The sequence below is a fragment of the Sphaeramia orbicularis genome, chromosome 6 (genome assembly GCF_902148855.1).
Source record: "Sphaeramia orbicularis chromosome 6, fSphaOr1.1, whole genome shotgun sequence".
NCBI classification, from domain to species: domain Eukaryota; kingdom Metazoa; phylum Chordata; class Actinopteri; order Kurtiformes; family Apogonidae; genus Sphaeramia; species Sphaeramia orbicularis.
In genome coordinates, this window is record NC_043962.1 from 969,004 (window position 1) to 986,363 (window position 17,360).

The following is a 17,360-nucleotide window of genomic DNA, read 5'->3' on the forward strand; positions in this document are numbered from 1 at the left end:
TTGGCTGAATGTTTTAGACACACCCCTGATCTACATGAGTTTATAAAGCTACAATGTTTGGATGATGCATGGATACACTAGAGTCGACATTTAAATGCTTAGTTGGTCTTTCAGTTTAGTTTTAGTGTCATTTTGCGTATAGTTATCAGTCAGTCAGTCAATTAATCTTTATTTCAGACTGGGAGGTCCATATAAAAAACATAATAAAACAACCACACCCATACAGGAAGTACTGAACCTGAGGGTTAGGGTTAGGGTTGTGTGAGTGAGTGAATACTGGATCCACTGGATGTGCTTTGAGTTTGTGCTCATAGAAAAGCACTACAGAAATCTAACCCATTATTATTATTAGTAGTAGTAGTAGTAATATTTTAATCTGTCAAAATGACGGATGGTCTCCAGAATTTTCCATCATCTTTAAAAAAAAATGGTCAATGATGGAATATTTTTAGTTAATGCGATATCTGCTGTCAGACACAAACCAAACTGTGTTTTTTTTTTCATTTCCTGTCACATGATCAGTCTGTCCATGGGTGTTAGAGCTGTTATCGAAGTGTGTGCAGTTTAAGTGAACTTCAACCCCTGTGTGTCCACGTACACACACACACACACACACACACACAGTCTTATTATTTTCTTCATCATCTCTCATATTTGATTTTCTTTCTTCTCTTTGAAGTTTGTCGTCTGTTTACGACCCGTTCCATCTGTTTGGATGTTTGTGTGCTGTTCTGTCTGTTCTTCTGCTCAAACCTGTCACTGAAGCCGTTTCCTCATTACACGTTTCAGTGGCTGAAGTGTGAAACATTTAGTTCCAAATGCAGCTGTTGTGTTCCAGACATCAGTGCATGATCACTGTTACAAACCTACAGTCAGATCAGTATGAGAACATGAGAACCACCTCTGCAGGGCCACACCCTGACCCTGACCCTGACCCCTAACCCCAGGCCCTAACCCTAGGTCTGGGTTAGGGTTAGTTAGTGTTAGTTTGGGTTAGTTTGGGTTGGGGTTAGTTTGGGTTAGTTTGGGTATTCTTTGGCAGCCGGACACAAACCCAGTTTCCCTCCAGTTTTTTCCTCCTCACCACTTTGATTTAATCCCTCCCTCTCTCTCTTCTTTTGGAGGCTCACTGTAGTTTCTGTTGTTTTGCTGGTACCCCCCCCCCCCTTTCTTTTGGAGGCTGGTACCAGGCCACCACGCCACACTACTCTGACCATCTCCTTTGTTTTTTGTTTTTTTTTTAATATATATATTTCGGCTTGTAGAAGGACAGAGCTGCTGTTTGTGTCTCTGTCTTTGGAACAATTCCTCCTACTGGAGTCTTATTGTTTAATGCAGGTCTGGGTTTATTCTGTTTGTTTTTGCTCATGATAAACCTGGTGTTACCTCTAGTAATTTTAAACTATTGATCTACAGCTGGACGTACAGAAATCTACACACACTGTATGATGATGCAGAGGAATGTTTCTACCTGTGGTTTAATTATCTACCAAAAAGCAAATATCATACACAAAGAATGTCCTAAAGGATTTAAAGGATGTATGGAAGGGATTTGAGCAGGATGAAGGCAGTGAAAGGCTGAATGTGTGGGATGGAGGCACTGGTCAGTCCTACTGTATAAACTAGTACAGTGAATGTCCCAGTCATGTCAGTATAAACTACACTGTAAAAAAAATCTGTAATTTAACAGAATTTTTACTGTTTATTTTACAGATTTTTCCTGTATTTTTAAGATACAGGAAAATATCAATGAAATGACAAAAATAAACTGTGATTTTACATGTCAAATGGAAAATAACATGAAAAAACTGTAACTGAATAACCATAAAATTTCCATTTCTTAAAAGATTTTTTTTTTCTTTTTTCACAGAAAAATAGTTAAAATACATTTGCAAATGTATCACAATTTCACAAATATTTCTTCTCTATTTATGAGATTAAACTGGTAATTTAAAGTTTAATATTGTAAAAAAAAAAAAAAAAAGGGAATAAAATGAGATAAAATTACTGACAATTAACCGTAACAGAAGTATTTGTTCGGTCAGTTTAACCAGACTTGTTTGTTAATTGACAAATATCTTGTGTAATTACAGGAGGTTTCACAACAAAAATGTTGAATAAATGTTTTTTTGTGAATGTATAACATGTATAAGCACTGATAAACTGTCCAAATACAGTTTTTATCAGTGGATTGTACAACTTAGTCTAATTGAAAATTGTGTGTGTGTGTGTGTGTGTGTGTGTGTATATATATATATATATATATATATATATGTGTGTAATTGGATTGTTTTAATATGTGTAAATATTCTTTATTAAACATTAAAAAGTCTAAAAAATATGCAAAATGTCATGTAAAGTTAGGGCAAAAAACTGTATTTTAATTATGGAAAATTACTGTATTTTTATGAGATGGTTTATTTCCCATTAACAGTATTTTTTCGGCACCCCTGCTGCTGGAATAATAACGTTTTTTATGTTTTTTTGTTTTTTTTTACAGTGTGGTACAGTGAATGTCCCAGTCATGTCTGTATAAACTAATGAAGTGAATGTCAGTGTAATGGAGTCAGTACCTGTGTCCTGAACATTACAGTGGGGAGTTGATCAACAGAATAGGGTAGGCTTAGGTTTAGGTTTAGGTTTAGGCTGTGGGTTAGGCCTACCATTGTTTCAGCTCAGGCTTTCACAGTGTACACAGGCACTCCTTAACTTGACAAACAGATGAAAGCTAATGATTAGTTAATGAATTCTGTCCTCCTGTTTCAAGTGTTTACTGAAGGGGTTAGTTCAGTTTTTAATGTGGAGTCGTATGAGACCTGCAGAGGAAGGGTTAGGGTTATGTGTGTGTGTGTGTGTGTGTGTGTGTGTGTGTGCGTGCCTTCCTCCTTCTCTGTGTCACTCCAATCAGATGCTCCCTGGATTATAGCATTGATGAGCACGCTCAGTGCTCATAAACAGACATTTCTAAACATGCTGTAAGTCAGTAACAGTAATGATCAGCTGAGTACCCCCCCCCCCCCCCATTACTCAGCAGGTGTCGTCCAAACTAACCATCCTGGGTACTAACAGTATAGTTTAGTTTAACATGAACAGGTTTATTTTCACTGTATGAGTGGGACGGTCCACTTCCAAACACCGTTTGTGTTCTGCAGGATTTTACTCCAAGGACACTTTTATACTGTTTGGGTTCACTCAGCGTTTGCGCACTTCTGAAATAGTGTCTTGGTTTCATTGGTCTCCGTCTTTGTTCCTCTTCTCCAAACCTGCTGACACATGTAGCACCGACACAGATGATCAGCAGATTCAAACCAGACCAGGTCCACTTTTAGTCTGAACACACTGGGCCGCTGGGTTTGGACCGGTGTCCGGGTTTGGACCGGTGTCTGCCTCTGGCTCTGTCATGTGACCTCTGGCTCCGTCATGTGACCTGTGAATGGCTTCAGATCATGTGCTGCTGGTCTTGTGTCATGGTGGACGTGCCTGGTGTCAGCTGTGCTCAGACTTCTGGACCCGTTCGTCTTCGTCCTCAGCTCCTCGGACACTAACCCTGTGTGTGTGTTCTGTCTCTGCGGAATGTAACCCACAGTATGTGGTCATGTGACACATGGACGTTTGCACATTTTTGTGGCAGAATAGTAAGGTGTGTGTTTGCATTGCATTCTGGGTAAACACAATGACCATGCCTTGAATACTTGTGACTGTGTCGGACATGTTGACAGACACTGACAGACGCTGTAGTGAGAGTTGGCTGTGTTTACGTCAGGTCCTGTGTGCTGTTGTTTCTAATTTAGTTTGTGAATTCTATCATGTTGTCATATTCCACCATGGACTGATTATCCAAGTAACTGGGCTCAGACTAACACCAGTAACTGGGCTCAGACTAACGCCAGTAACTGGGCTCAGACTAACGCAAGTAAACTAACACCAGTGACTGGACTCAGACTAACACCAGTAATTGGGCTCAGACTAACACCAGTAACTGGGCTCCAGTGTTCGTCACTGCACGGCCCATTTTTAGTCTAACCGCCTGAAGGTCCCATGGACCATTGGTATCAGCTGTTATTCATCCGCCCTTCATCCATCCTTCGTCTGCCCTTCATCTGCCCTTCGTCTGTCCTTTGTCCGTCATCCATAAACGATTTTTCCAGAATCTTCTTCTTTGAAACTGTCAGTCAGAATGACTTGGTCTTTGTTGTGGACCGTCTTTGGGGTTAGGTCGACCATGTTTGTTCAAAGAATTGGGAAATATTAATTTTGAATTTTTTCATAAATGTTTGAAATGTTCCAAGTCGCCATTGGTTTATAGTGGGACACATTTCAAAGTGTTATAACTGTAAAACAGTTGAAGATATTGATATATTTACTCTTGGTAATAGACAGGAAGTCACATGAGGGCTTTCGTTTGGTGCCATGACCTTTGACCTTGAGTGACTTTGAAAAGTACAATGAATGTCAATGAATGTGTTTAAATCTGCCTTTGGACTCCAGGAGCCTTGGGCCTGTTTTTTATGACGTAACCCTGTTGGGTCCCATTCCTCTGCTACGAGTTCATTTTCAAAAGACTGGTACTATCACCTTTTTGGTTTTAGTACATGTATTATTATGGGCTATACGTGGATTATTATGGGCTATACATGGATTATTATGGGCTGTACACGGATTATTATGGGCTATACATGGATTATTATGGGCTGTACACGGATTATTATGGGCTATACGTGGATTATTATGGGCTATACATGGATTATTATGGGCTATATGTGGATTATTATGGGCTGTGCATGGATTATTATGGGCTATATGTGGATTATTATGGGCTGTGCATGGATTATTATGGGCTATATGTGGATTATTATGGGCTATATGTGGATTATTATGGGCGATACGTGGATTATTATGGGCTATACACGGATTATTATGGGCTATACACAGATTATTATGGGCTATACACAGATTATTATGGGCTATACACAGATTATTATGGGCTGTACATGGATTATTATGGGCTGTACGTGGATTATTATGGGCGATACATGGATTATTATGGGCTATATGTGGATTATTATGGGCTGTGCATGGATTATTATGGGCTATATGTGGATTATTATGGGCTGTGCATGGATTATTATGGGCTATATGTGGATTATTATGGGCTATATGTGGATTATTATGGGCGATACGTGGATTATTATGGGCTATATGTGGATTATTATGGGCTGTGCATGGATTATTATGGGCTATATGTGGATTATTATGGGCTATACATGGATTATTATGGGCTATATGTGGATTATTATGGGCTGTGCATGGATTATTATGGGCGATACATGGATTATTATGGGCGATACATGGATTATTATGGGCTATACACGGATTATTATGGGCTATACACAGATTATTATGGGCTATACACAGATTATTATGGGCTGTACATGGATTATTATGGGCTATACATGGATTATTACGGGCTGTACGTGGATTATTACAGGCTATACATGGATTATTATGGGCTATATGTGGATTATTATGGGCTGTGCATGTATTATTATGGGCTATATGTGGATTATTATGGGCTGTGCATGGATTATTATGGGCTATATGTGGATTATTATGGGCTATACATGGATTATTATGGGCTATATGTGGATTATTATGGGCTGTGCATGGATTATTATGGGCGATACATGGATTATTATGGGCGATACATGGATTATTATGGGCTATATGTGGATTATTATGGGCGATACATGGATTATTTTTGGCGATACATGGATTATTATGGGCTATACATGGATTATTATGGGCTATACATGGATTATTATGGGCGATACATGGTTTATTATGGGCTATACACAGATTATTATGGGCTGTACATGGATTAGTTGTTATGACAAACAAAAACATTTAATTTAGTATGTTGTAAAATTCAGCACTTGTGCCTCACAGCAGAAGGTCCTGGGTTCGATTCCAACACCAGTCCATGGGTGGGGCCTTTCTGTGTGGAGTTTGCATGTTCTCCCTGTGCAGGGCGTAAAATTAACATTTTACCTCATCTGCCATTGGCTAGTGACCTCCAAAAATCTACCAGCCTTCTACCCCCCCCCCCCCCCCCCCCCTTAACACCCAACCAGGTGGGTTTTAGACAAATGTGAACCCTTTAAATCAAAAGGCCTTGAAAAATGCCTTAAAATGTCCTAAATCTGGCTTCATCAAACCTGCAGATACCCTGGTTGTGTATTTAGCATATGTTTTATGTATTTTAGTGCATTTTATAGTGTTTCTTAGGGTGCTTTTGTGTGTATTGTAACATATTTAAGTGTATTTTAAGCACATTTTTAGGGCATTGTTTTGTGTGTTTTTAGTATGGGGCATTTTTTTGTGCATGTTGCTGTATAATAAGTCCATCAGTCTTTCATGGGTGTTGGAATTCCGGTGTGAGCTTTAGCAGCTTGAACATCAGACACAGGAGCTCAGCCACAGAATCTCTACGCAGCAAAAAGAGTTCATATATCGGTTACATATTGACTGATTTCATCGGTGATACGCTATAATTGGCCCCATTAATTGGCCGGGATCTCATTAAGTTGTTATACAGCCCCGCTAAAACAATAATTCCAGACTAAAAATGGAAATTTCTAGACCTGAGTCTGATCCAAAACCCTTTGACCTGTCATTTATGTGAATGGAAGCTCTGACATTTGACCAAAAACACTTTGAAAAGTTTCGTCATGAATTCAACTAGGAATGTAACGATTACCCGTATAACGATAAACCGTGGTGAAATTGCGGACGGTTAGTATTACTGTTTAAATCTAATTATCATGATAACCATGCTTGATTACAGCACTTTTAGGGGAGAAAACGCCTATGTAAAGATCTGCTTTTATGTCAAATATTTGAGTATAGTTTTAATTTATTACAATTTTAATTTCATATACCTAATATTTGGAACCAATATTCACTTTTAAAGTCTTTGAAAAGGTTCGTTAAGCATCTTTGTGTTATTTATGCAATAAAGTATATACATTTTTCAAAACGGATTTTATATATTTTTTTGTGCTTTCTGTCCTTTTATGTTTTTGTTGTAGGTTAAAGTGAAAAAATAATAGGCAGATGATGTAAATGAAGTTATGGTGAAAAAACAGATCCCAAACATGGGTATAGTAAACATTTGTTTATATAGTATATAAAGGCAAAATCAAAAGGACTGAAAAACAGACAAAATAGGCTCAGACCACTCAGGGTTAATATTTGAATGTTTCTGCAACAGAAGGGACATTGGGACAATTATTTTATTTTATTTTATTTTTTTATTCAATACAACTTGGTTAAATTATTTCAGTGAACATTTTGAGCACAATTTTAACAATACTGCGATAATAATAATAATAATAATAATAATAATAATAACCATGATAATTTTGGTCACAATAACCATGATATGAAATTTTCATATGGTTACATCCCTAAATTCAACTGTCCCTGTCATAGTTTGGTGTTCATGCTGTAACTTCTGTTTGAAATTGGCCCCTGAAATGTTTGTGTCAGGAAGGGTGAGGTCAAATGCGTCTTTAATCCTTTCTTTGTTTCGGTGCGGTGTGATAGTGGAGGTGTATGGTTGCCAGGGCGGGGTTTGGATTTCCAGGCTGATGCTTGTTACTAAATGTGGGCGACCTGTGACTAAGTGCGTGTGCATGTGTTTGAAACCAGCCGCTGATAAATATTTCACTGGGCCACTTGGACGTGTCAACTGCCGGATCAAGGACGAGTCCAGATGTCCAAGAACAGGCCAGGGAGGATAGATGAGGACTTGGTTTAACTCCGCTTTGTGTATTTAGTTTAGTCATTATGAAAAGGGAAGCACATCACGGGTTCCTTCAGTTTCCTCTATTGCACCATGAGGTCAAGGTTTACTTTCACTTGACTGTATTTGATGTTATTTACGTGAAATGAAGTCTGTGTCATGATATGGAACAGCTCTGAGACCTTTAACATGTATTCAGTGTATTATACAGGTTCAGGGGTAGGGTTCAGTGTATTTACTGGGGTAGGGTTCAGTGTATTTACAGGGGTAGGGTTCGGTCTATTTACAGGTCTAGGGTTCAGTCTATTTACAGGCCTAGGGTTCAGTCTATTTACAGGGGTAGGGCAATACATTTTTGATATATTTTCGGTACAGGGGTCTTTGGTTCGATACATTTTCGATGTGTCCATGTCAGATGGTCCTGGGTTTGTGTCCATGTCGGACGGTCTTGGGTTTGTTTCCTTGTCAATGGTGTCAATGGCATCAGTGATCTTTGACTTCAGGTGGTTGATGTCCTGTATCTTTGTTCGATATCTTTGACATGACCCCAGGGCAGTGATATCTGAAGGACCAGGTGTCCACGGAACTGGACCATCCCTTCTAATCCGGCGGTCTGGAAGTGTTGGGCTTAGAACCCACCGAGATGCAGAACCCAGTGTGGTGGTGCACCATCTACCTGGAACATGATGGTTGGTTGAAGGTCATGTAGTTGTGGTGACTCATTCAGTCGAAAGGTGAAAGGTCAACATTTGCACTAATTGATCTCTTGTTGAAGAAAAATGGACCAATGACTTAATTACACATGATCCCACAATATGATTCAAACTCTGAGAACCACTGAGTCCGTAGAACAGATCTGATCAAATGCTTTGGAATCATTTTTTCAAATCGTAAACACACTTTGTGGACGTCCTGTACATTGACTGGCTTTCACTGTATATAGCCACACAGATGTGCATATAAAACCACACAGATGTGCATATAAAACCACGCACATGTGCATATAAAACCACACAGATGTGCATATAAAACCACACAGATGTGCATATAAAACCACGCACATGTGCATATAAAACCACACAGATGTGCATATAAAACCATACAGATGTGCATATAAAACCATACAGATGTGCATATAAAACCACACAGATGTGCATATAAAACCATACAGATGTGCATATAAAACCACGCACATGTGCATATAAAACCACACAGATGTGCATATAAAACCACGCACATGTGCATATAAAACCACACACATGTGCATATAAAACCACACACATGTGCATATAAAACCACGCACATGTGCATATAAAACCACACAGATGTGCATATAAAACCACGCACATGTGCATATAAAACCACACAGATGTGCATATAAAACCACACAGATGTGCATATAAAACCACGCACATGTGCATATAAAACCACACACACGTGCATATAAAACCACACAGATGTGCATATAAAACCACGCACATGTGCATATAAAACCACACAGATGTGCATATAAAACCACGCACATGTGCATATAAAACCACGCACATGTGCATATAAAACCACACAGATGTGCATATAAAACCACGCACATGTGCATATAAAACCACACACATGTGCATATAAAACCACACAGATGTGCATATAAAACCATACAGATGTGCATATAAAACCATACAGATGTGCATATAAAACCACACAGATGTGCATATAAAACCACACACATGCATATAAAACCACACAGATGTGCATATAAAACCACACACATGTGCATATAAAACCACACACATGTGCATATAAAACCACACACATGTGCATATAAAACCACACAGATGTGCATATAAAACCACGCACATGTGCATATAAAACCACACACATGTGCATATAAACCACACAGATGTGCATATAAAACCACACACATGTGCATATAAAACCACACACATGTGCATATAAAACCACACAGATGTGCATATAAAACCACGCACATGTGCATATAAACCACACACATGTGCATATAAAACCACACAGATGTGCATATAAAACCACACAGATGTGCATATAAAACCACACACATGTGCATATAAAACCACACAGATGTGCATATAAAACCACACACATGTGCATATAAAACCACACACATGTGCATATAAAACCACACACATGTGCATATAAAACCACACAGATGTGCATATAAAACCACGCACATGTGCATATAAAACCACACACATGTGCATATAAAACCACACAGATGTGCATATAAAACCACACAGATGTGCATATAAAACCACACACATGTGCATATAAAACCACACACATGTGCATATAAAACCACACACATGTGCATATAAAACCACACAGATGTGCATATAAAACCACACAGATGTGCATATAAAACCACACAGATGTGCATATAAAACCACGCACATGTGCATATAAAACCACACACATGTGCATATAAAACCACACAGATGTGCATATAAAACCACACACATGTGCATATAAAACCACACACATGTGCATATAAAACCACACAGATGTGCATATAAAACCACGCACATGTGCATATAAACTATGCAGATGTGTCTGTGTGTCCACTTCCTTGGGCAGTGCCATCCGTGCACCACCTCTCATGTTTCCTTCAGATGTCCTCCTTCACTCAGTGTCTGTGTGGAAGTCATGGACTGTGCAAACTGCCACTGCTCATCATTTGTCTTCAGAGGGTTAAAGTATCAAAGAACTGTGCAGAGTTTAGTTTAGTAACTATGAACAAAGCAGAGGAGGTCAGAGGTTAAAGGTGAGAACTGTGGACGGTGGTGTTATTGGAGTCCTTAGAGCAGGGCTGTCAAAGGCTCCAGTCCAACCCAAATGAAAATGATCCTCTCACTGAAAAGGGAATAATATTAACAACCATGAACGACCTGAAATGTCTTCAGAAAAATCAGTGCAGTAGTAGTAGTGTTGTGCCTCTAAATAAATGCAGTGTGTGTTTGTAGATCTATTGGGATGGGTGCGTTCTAATGCACATGCATAAATGATCAACTGAGGTATCACTTTTTATTTCCTCCACCAGGAGGTATTGTGATCACTTTGCTTTTTGTGTTTGTTTGTTTGTTTGTTTTTTTAGCAACTTTAGTGTAAAACTCTTCCCCCCATCTTTCCCAGATCTTCCCCACAGATAGGCCTAGGCCCTGGGACCGTCCCAGTAGGCCAAAGTTCAAGGTCACAGCAAGGTCACAACATCTACAGTTTTCCATCTGTCATCATTGAGACATTTTCCAAAATTCATCCAAAATTCAAAATGACTCTGATTCTCCTCCAGTTGGATCCACCTGTAGCTTAGAACAATCTCTTGTATCTGGAACTAAATTGTCCACATCCACTGTGGAATGTGGACTCTGTGGACATTTACATTTAACATTGAAAATCCCATTTACCACACATTTAAAATTAGAACTCAACTAATATTGATTGGAATTCCATATATTTTGACATACACGTCTGGTACCAAGCTTCAGCTTATCTTAAAATTAAAATTCTATAAATAAATCAATCAATAAATAAATAAAAACTGCAGACCCCCTGTACTGAAGACCTATAGTTCAAATCTTGTAATTCAATCAAACTAAAACTATAAAAATTTTAAACCTATAAAAATGTATTACCATGTTTGACCGCAATTTTTCTGCTGTATGGAACAACCTGGAAACTGTTGAATTTAAACAGAAATAGTTGATCCACACATGCACACTGTTCGGGGTGCTTGGCGGAGGTTTGTGTTCTCTGAACACTTGTTTTTGTTTTTTTTTTAATTTCACTCATTTTTTAAAAAGAAATTTCAGGTTATTCGTATTATTCACTTTTTTCCCCCAAGATTTTCATTATTTAATTTTACGTTTTTCTTTCTCAAAGACAAACATTTGGATTTGTACTGATGTTTTTATTGACCTACTTCAGATCATCATGGGCAGACTGTGGAACTGAACTAAAATGTGCTGAACACCTCTGCCTTACACTATTGTATATACAAGCATGAGCTGGTTCCATGGCACTTTTATATGTGTATTTGTGTCATTGACTATAGATCTGAAATATTTCCCCGACTAAACCAGAGTGTAACCCAGGGGCTCCGCTCTGAAGAAGACCAACTCCTTTTAATGTGTCTCATCATTGAGTTTTGAGCTCTTAATTACATCTGTTTTCTGTTTTTCTCAGATTCTGAGAGAAAGGAAGACGACCCATGAAGAGACAGAAAAGAAGACGACAAAAGAAAAGGAAACAGAGGATGATGAGAAGTGTCCGTACAGCCGCTGCAGCTCTGTGGACCTGGACAAGGTGAGCGTTAGTGTCAGCGCTGCTCTGGGATCAGGAAGTGTGTGCGCTGGACGGGGTTGAGGCTCTGCAGGTTATTCACCCTGGACTGTTTATGCACTGACAAGGTTCCACATGAAAGCACCTACAAATACACAGTTAGTTCAGTTCACTACATCTGACATTTTTTCAATTAAACCTTTATTCAACCACATAGAGACCCACTGAGGCTGAGATCTCTTTTGCAGCAGGGTTCCCACGAAGTCATAAAAATCTTTAAAAACTTGAATTTACAAATCTGCATTGAAGTCTTTAAAGTTATTAAATTGGATGTGGTTGGTCCTCAGTTCTGTTTCCATAAACTTGTGGGCTGTGTTGTGTTTAGATGTGTCTGTTAAATGTCTGAACTGCAAAGACACTTTCGTTATGCCGCGTTTCCACTGCGTGGTACTGGCTCGACTCGACTCGGCCTTTTTGCGTTTCTGTTATGAAAAAGGACCTGGAATCTGGTACCTGGTACTAGTTTTTTGGCATCACCTCCGCCGAGGTTCCAAGCGATACTAAACCGTGACGTGTAAACACTGCAGACCACTGATTGGTCAGACAGTTTTCTCTGTGACCCGCTGTTTTACAAAAAACAGATGCGTTAGTGGACAGTAAATACAGCGGTACATTAATCCACATGAAAACAGCCCAAAACTACACCATGGTCGGTCGAGGAGATTCAGTCTTTGGTGGCCGACGTAAAAATTCAGACGAGACAACACGCAACGAGTGAGTTTATCAGCAACTCTCTGAGCAGACGACACAGAAGTAACGCGCCGCATCGCTATGACGACCAGGTACTGTAACGTCAATAGTATCCTGGAATGGAAACAGTCTCCAGGAACACCGAGTCGAGTTGAGCTGGTTCTACGTAGTGGAAACGCGGCATTAGTCGACTCAGTTCCACCCGTTCCAACCCGACAACTTACACTGAAATTAGGAAAGAAGAATTGCTAACTTTGCATCCTCCGGGGGGAAATGACTCGGAATGGTGGGACCCAAGGCGCTGGAGTAAATAAAAACACATCCCTAAATTTTAGGAGTCACAATATTTTGCCAGTTTGGCCGTAAAACAGGTATTAAATTGTGTTTTTAATCGTCTTAAAAGGTCTTAAATTCAACTTGTAGAAACCTGTAGGAGACCTGTACAAGGGCGACCTGGCCAAGAGGTTAGCAGCACACGCCATGAATACATGAATACAGCTTTAAAAGGCAGGTAATAACCATACATTCAAACAAAGAAGAATTTAATGATCACAGAAACATCTGACAGATTTTAAAGTAAATTTTTTACATTTTGAAAATGTCATTTACTTGTACTCTGAGAGACCTCTGGATGATAAAAGTACCTGAAGGTGTACAAATGGCAAATAAACGATCTCATAGAGTTGAGGTCAACATCATTTTAAAAACACAGGCCTTAACCCGAACCCAGCTGACTCTGGTTGTCTAGTTCATAAGACAGAATGAAACACCTGGAGTGATATGAGCTCAGGCATTTTGAATGAATGAATGAATGAATGTTTATTTCAGTTAAATACAAAATACAAAACACATACATATTAAAAAAAAACAACAAAACAAAACACATACATATTAAAAAACAAACAAACATAGAATTAACACATTTTGTAACTGAAAAAGGCAGAAGCTGAAGCCGGAGGCTTATTTCTGCTTCTCCTATTCGCATTCTTAGTCCAAGTCCACACCTGAAGTTGCAGCAGATAAATACTTAAACACAAATTATACTACATTCAGTGTAATAAGTCATTTTGTAATCATATTACTTTCATAGCCCTTCATAATTTGACAAATTAAATTCTTTTTGAAACTCGACAGTGAGCTCCACAGTTTCACTTCATCCTTCAGTTCGTTCCATAGTTTGACACCAATAACTGAAACACTGTGATATTTAACGTTTGTTCTTACTTTACATTTTTCAAACACAAACATCCCTCTTAAATTATAATGTCCTTCTCTTAACTTAAAAATTTTCTGAATACAAAAAGGAAGGTTTTTACTTTTAACGCGAAACATAAATTCCATTGTTTTTAAATCTACATACAATATCAAAAAATTTTAGTAAACCAGATTCTACAAAAAGTGGATTACTTGGTTGGAGATAACCAGCTTTGTTTATGACTCTAATAGCTTTTTTTTGGAGTTTAATTATCGGGTCTAAATTAGTTTTATACACATTGCCCCATATTTCCACACAGTCTGACATATATGGCATTACAAGTGAACAATACAACATATGCAAACATTTTTTCCTTAACAAGTCTCGAGTTTTATAAAGAATCGCAACAGCCTTGGACATTTTGCGTTTGATATATTCTATTTGTGGTTTCCAACAGAGTTTATGGTCAATAATCACTCCCAAAAATTTTGTTTCATACACCCTTTCAATTTCAATTTCATTAATTTTCAGTTTTATATCATCATTTCCCCTAGCACCACCAAAAACCATAAATTTTGTTTTATCTTCATTAAGTGATAACTTATTTACGTCAAACCGTTTTTTTAACTTGATCAATTCCTTTTCCACAGTTTCTAATATTTGTTTCATATTTGCTCCCGAATAAAGCAAATTAGTGTCATCTGCAAATATTGTAAATTTAAACTTACTAGATGCCATAAAAATATCATTTAGATAAAGTATAAATAACTTGGGTCCCAGAACTGAACCTTGTGGGACCCCACATGTTACTTTTCTAAGTTGTGAATTTGTATTTCCAATTGATACGTACTGAGACCTATTTTGTAAATAACTTTTTAACCAGTTTTGTGCCACACCTCTTATACCATACATTTCACATTTCCGGAGTAATATTGAGTGATCAATTGTGTCAAATGCTTTCCTTAAATCGATAAAAACACCAACAGTATGATGTTTCTGATCCACCGCTGATCCACCGATCATTTAATATCCTATATTTGTCTATGTAGTCATCTAACCTCTTTACAAACAGTTTCTCAAGAATTTTAGAAAATTGTGGTAACAGTGACACCGGTCTATAATTTGACACCATGTGCTCATCACCATTTTTATAAACTGGAATCACTTTAGCTATTTTCGTCTTTTCTGGAAAAGTGCCTGTTTGAAATGATTTATTACATACATAAGTGAATGGTTGAAGGATCCTGTTTATCACTTGTTTTATGAGTGACATATCAATGGAATTTCTATCAGTAGATTTTTTATTTTTAAACTTCCTGACCACTTCCAACACTTCACTTTCACAAACTCCACCAAGAAACATTGAATTATTGTTTTCAATAGCAAAATCAAAGGTTTTATCATCCTTTTCCCACTGGGTAATATCTTTTGCCAAATTTGGACCGACATTAACAAAAAAGTCATTAAATATGTTCCCGATGGCCTCAATATTTTCCATCACAGTGTCACCAGTTTTAACAACATATGTAGAAAAATCCTTTTTATTACTTTTGTAATCATATCATTTAACACTCTCCAAGTGCCTTTAATATCATTTTTGTGTATTTCTAATAACTGATCATAATAGGCTTTTTTATGTGTTCTTATAATTGCTGTCAATCTGTTTTTGTATCTTTTATATTTATTCTCTTTTTCTTTCGTTCTGTGCTTCAGAAATTCCCTATAGAGCCTGTTTTTCTTCTTACAAGCCCTTTCCAATCCCTTAGTTAACCATGGTTTCTTATTCTTTTTAAGATCTTGTCTATATTCTTTCACAGGACAGTGTCTGTTGTACAATGTCAGGAATATGTCTAAGAAAGCATTATATGATTCATTAACATCATGTACATAAACGTCATGCCAGTCATAATTTATTAGTTCCTCGTTTAAGGCCATAATTGCTCCTGGTGGCCTTAAATGAGGACCTAATAAAGTTCCTCGGTTAACGTTCCTCGTTATTTTCAGTTCTAACTTAAGGGTATTCCAGACGGGGGGGGGGGGGGGGGGGGGGGGTGTAAAAGTGAAGGCTTGCTTCAGTCATGGTTCAGTCCCATTTTCGAATAACACAATTCTCAAGTCCATCAGTAATGCTGGCAGGTGCTTATTTGAAGAAATGAGGACAGGAATGATGGAACCACACCAAGAAGAGCTTTGTAGATTAGGGTCAACCAATGGGTCGACCTTCACAAACTCAAAGGTCAAGGTCAAGTTTATTTATGTAGCACATTTAAAAGACGGCAAAGTGCTGTACAAAGTTGTAGATACAAATACAACATATGCTAAAACTATCCATCCATCCTTCTGCCGCTTATCCGGGGCCAACTCACAGAGGCAGCTGTCTAAGCAGGGATGCCCAGACTCCTCCCTGTCCCCAGACTCCTCCTCCAGCTCTTCTGGGGGGACCCCGAGGCATTCCCAGGCCAGCCCACAGACACAGTCTCTCCAGTGTGTCCTAGGTCTTCCCTGAGGTCTCCTCCTGGCAGAACATGCCTGGAACACCTCCCCAGGGTTAGGGTCAGGGTTAGGGTTTGTGGGCAGTCTGTTCGTTTAGCTTGTGTTGTCAATAATAAATCCAAAATAATCTGAGGAAATCTTGGTGTTTGTAAACTCTATGGACATAAATCTGTGGACACATCATGTCTACAGCTGAAGGATGTCCTGTTCACATAGAAACATCCATATTTCCATAAAGTTGAAGATGTGATGAAAGTAGATGGTTAGTTGTGGTAGAAAATTATTCTTAAAGGAAAAATATTTAATGAAGTTAGAGGGAGAACATTTAAAATCAGAGTCATAGATAAAATATAAAAACAAAGTCAATGTTTAGAGAAGTTCAGTCCAAACCATCTGGGAGTCATTTTGGAAACAAAGACAACAGTTGAACCCAAACAAACCAGTGCACTGATATCCATCCCATAATATCAAACTCTATTCTGACATTAGTCCTTATTGTTTTGGATCCCAGAGCCCTGTTAGAACACAAACATCTGGATTCAACGGGTCCACAGACTGGGGTCCAGATAGTTCATATACAGCTATATTTACAATGATTTATTCATTTTGTTGATTATTTCATTCATTTTTGTTCATTTTGTTGATTATTTTGGTATGTCTTACTTATGTTTTGAATATTTTGTTGATAATTTTGGTGTGTCTTATGTTTTGGATTATTTTATTAATTAATGTTTATTATTATGTTCCTTTTGCAAATTTTTTGGCCTTTTTTACTGTTTTTTTATTATTTTGTTCATTTTGTTAATTATTTTT

The 17,360-nt window shown here is 38.1% G+C and overlaps 1 protein-coding gene across 1 annotated transcript in view; it reads left to right on the top strand.

Annotated features, from left to right (window-relative positions):
* Positions 1-17,360, top strand: part of fa2h (fatty acid 2-hydroxylase) — a 54,488-nt gene that overhangs the window by 22,549 nt on the left and 14,579 nt on the right. The window contains exon 2 of the mRNA XM_030135708.1: positions 12,014-12,133. Within this exon, the coding sequence (XP_029991568.1) occupies positions 12,014-12,133 (120 nt within the window). The remainder of the gene's footprint in view (positions 1-12,013; positions 12,134-17,360) is intronic.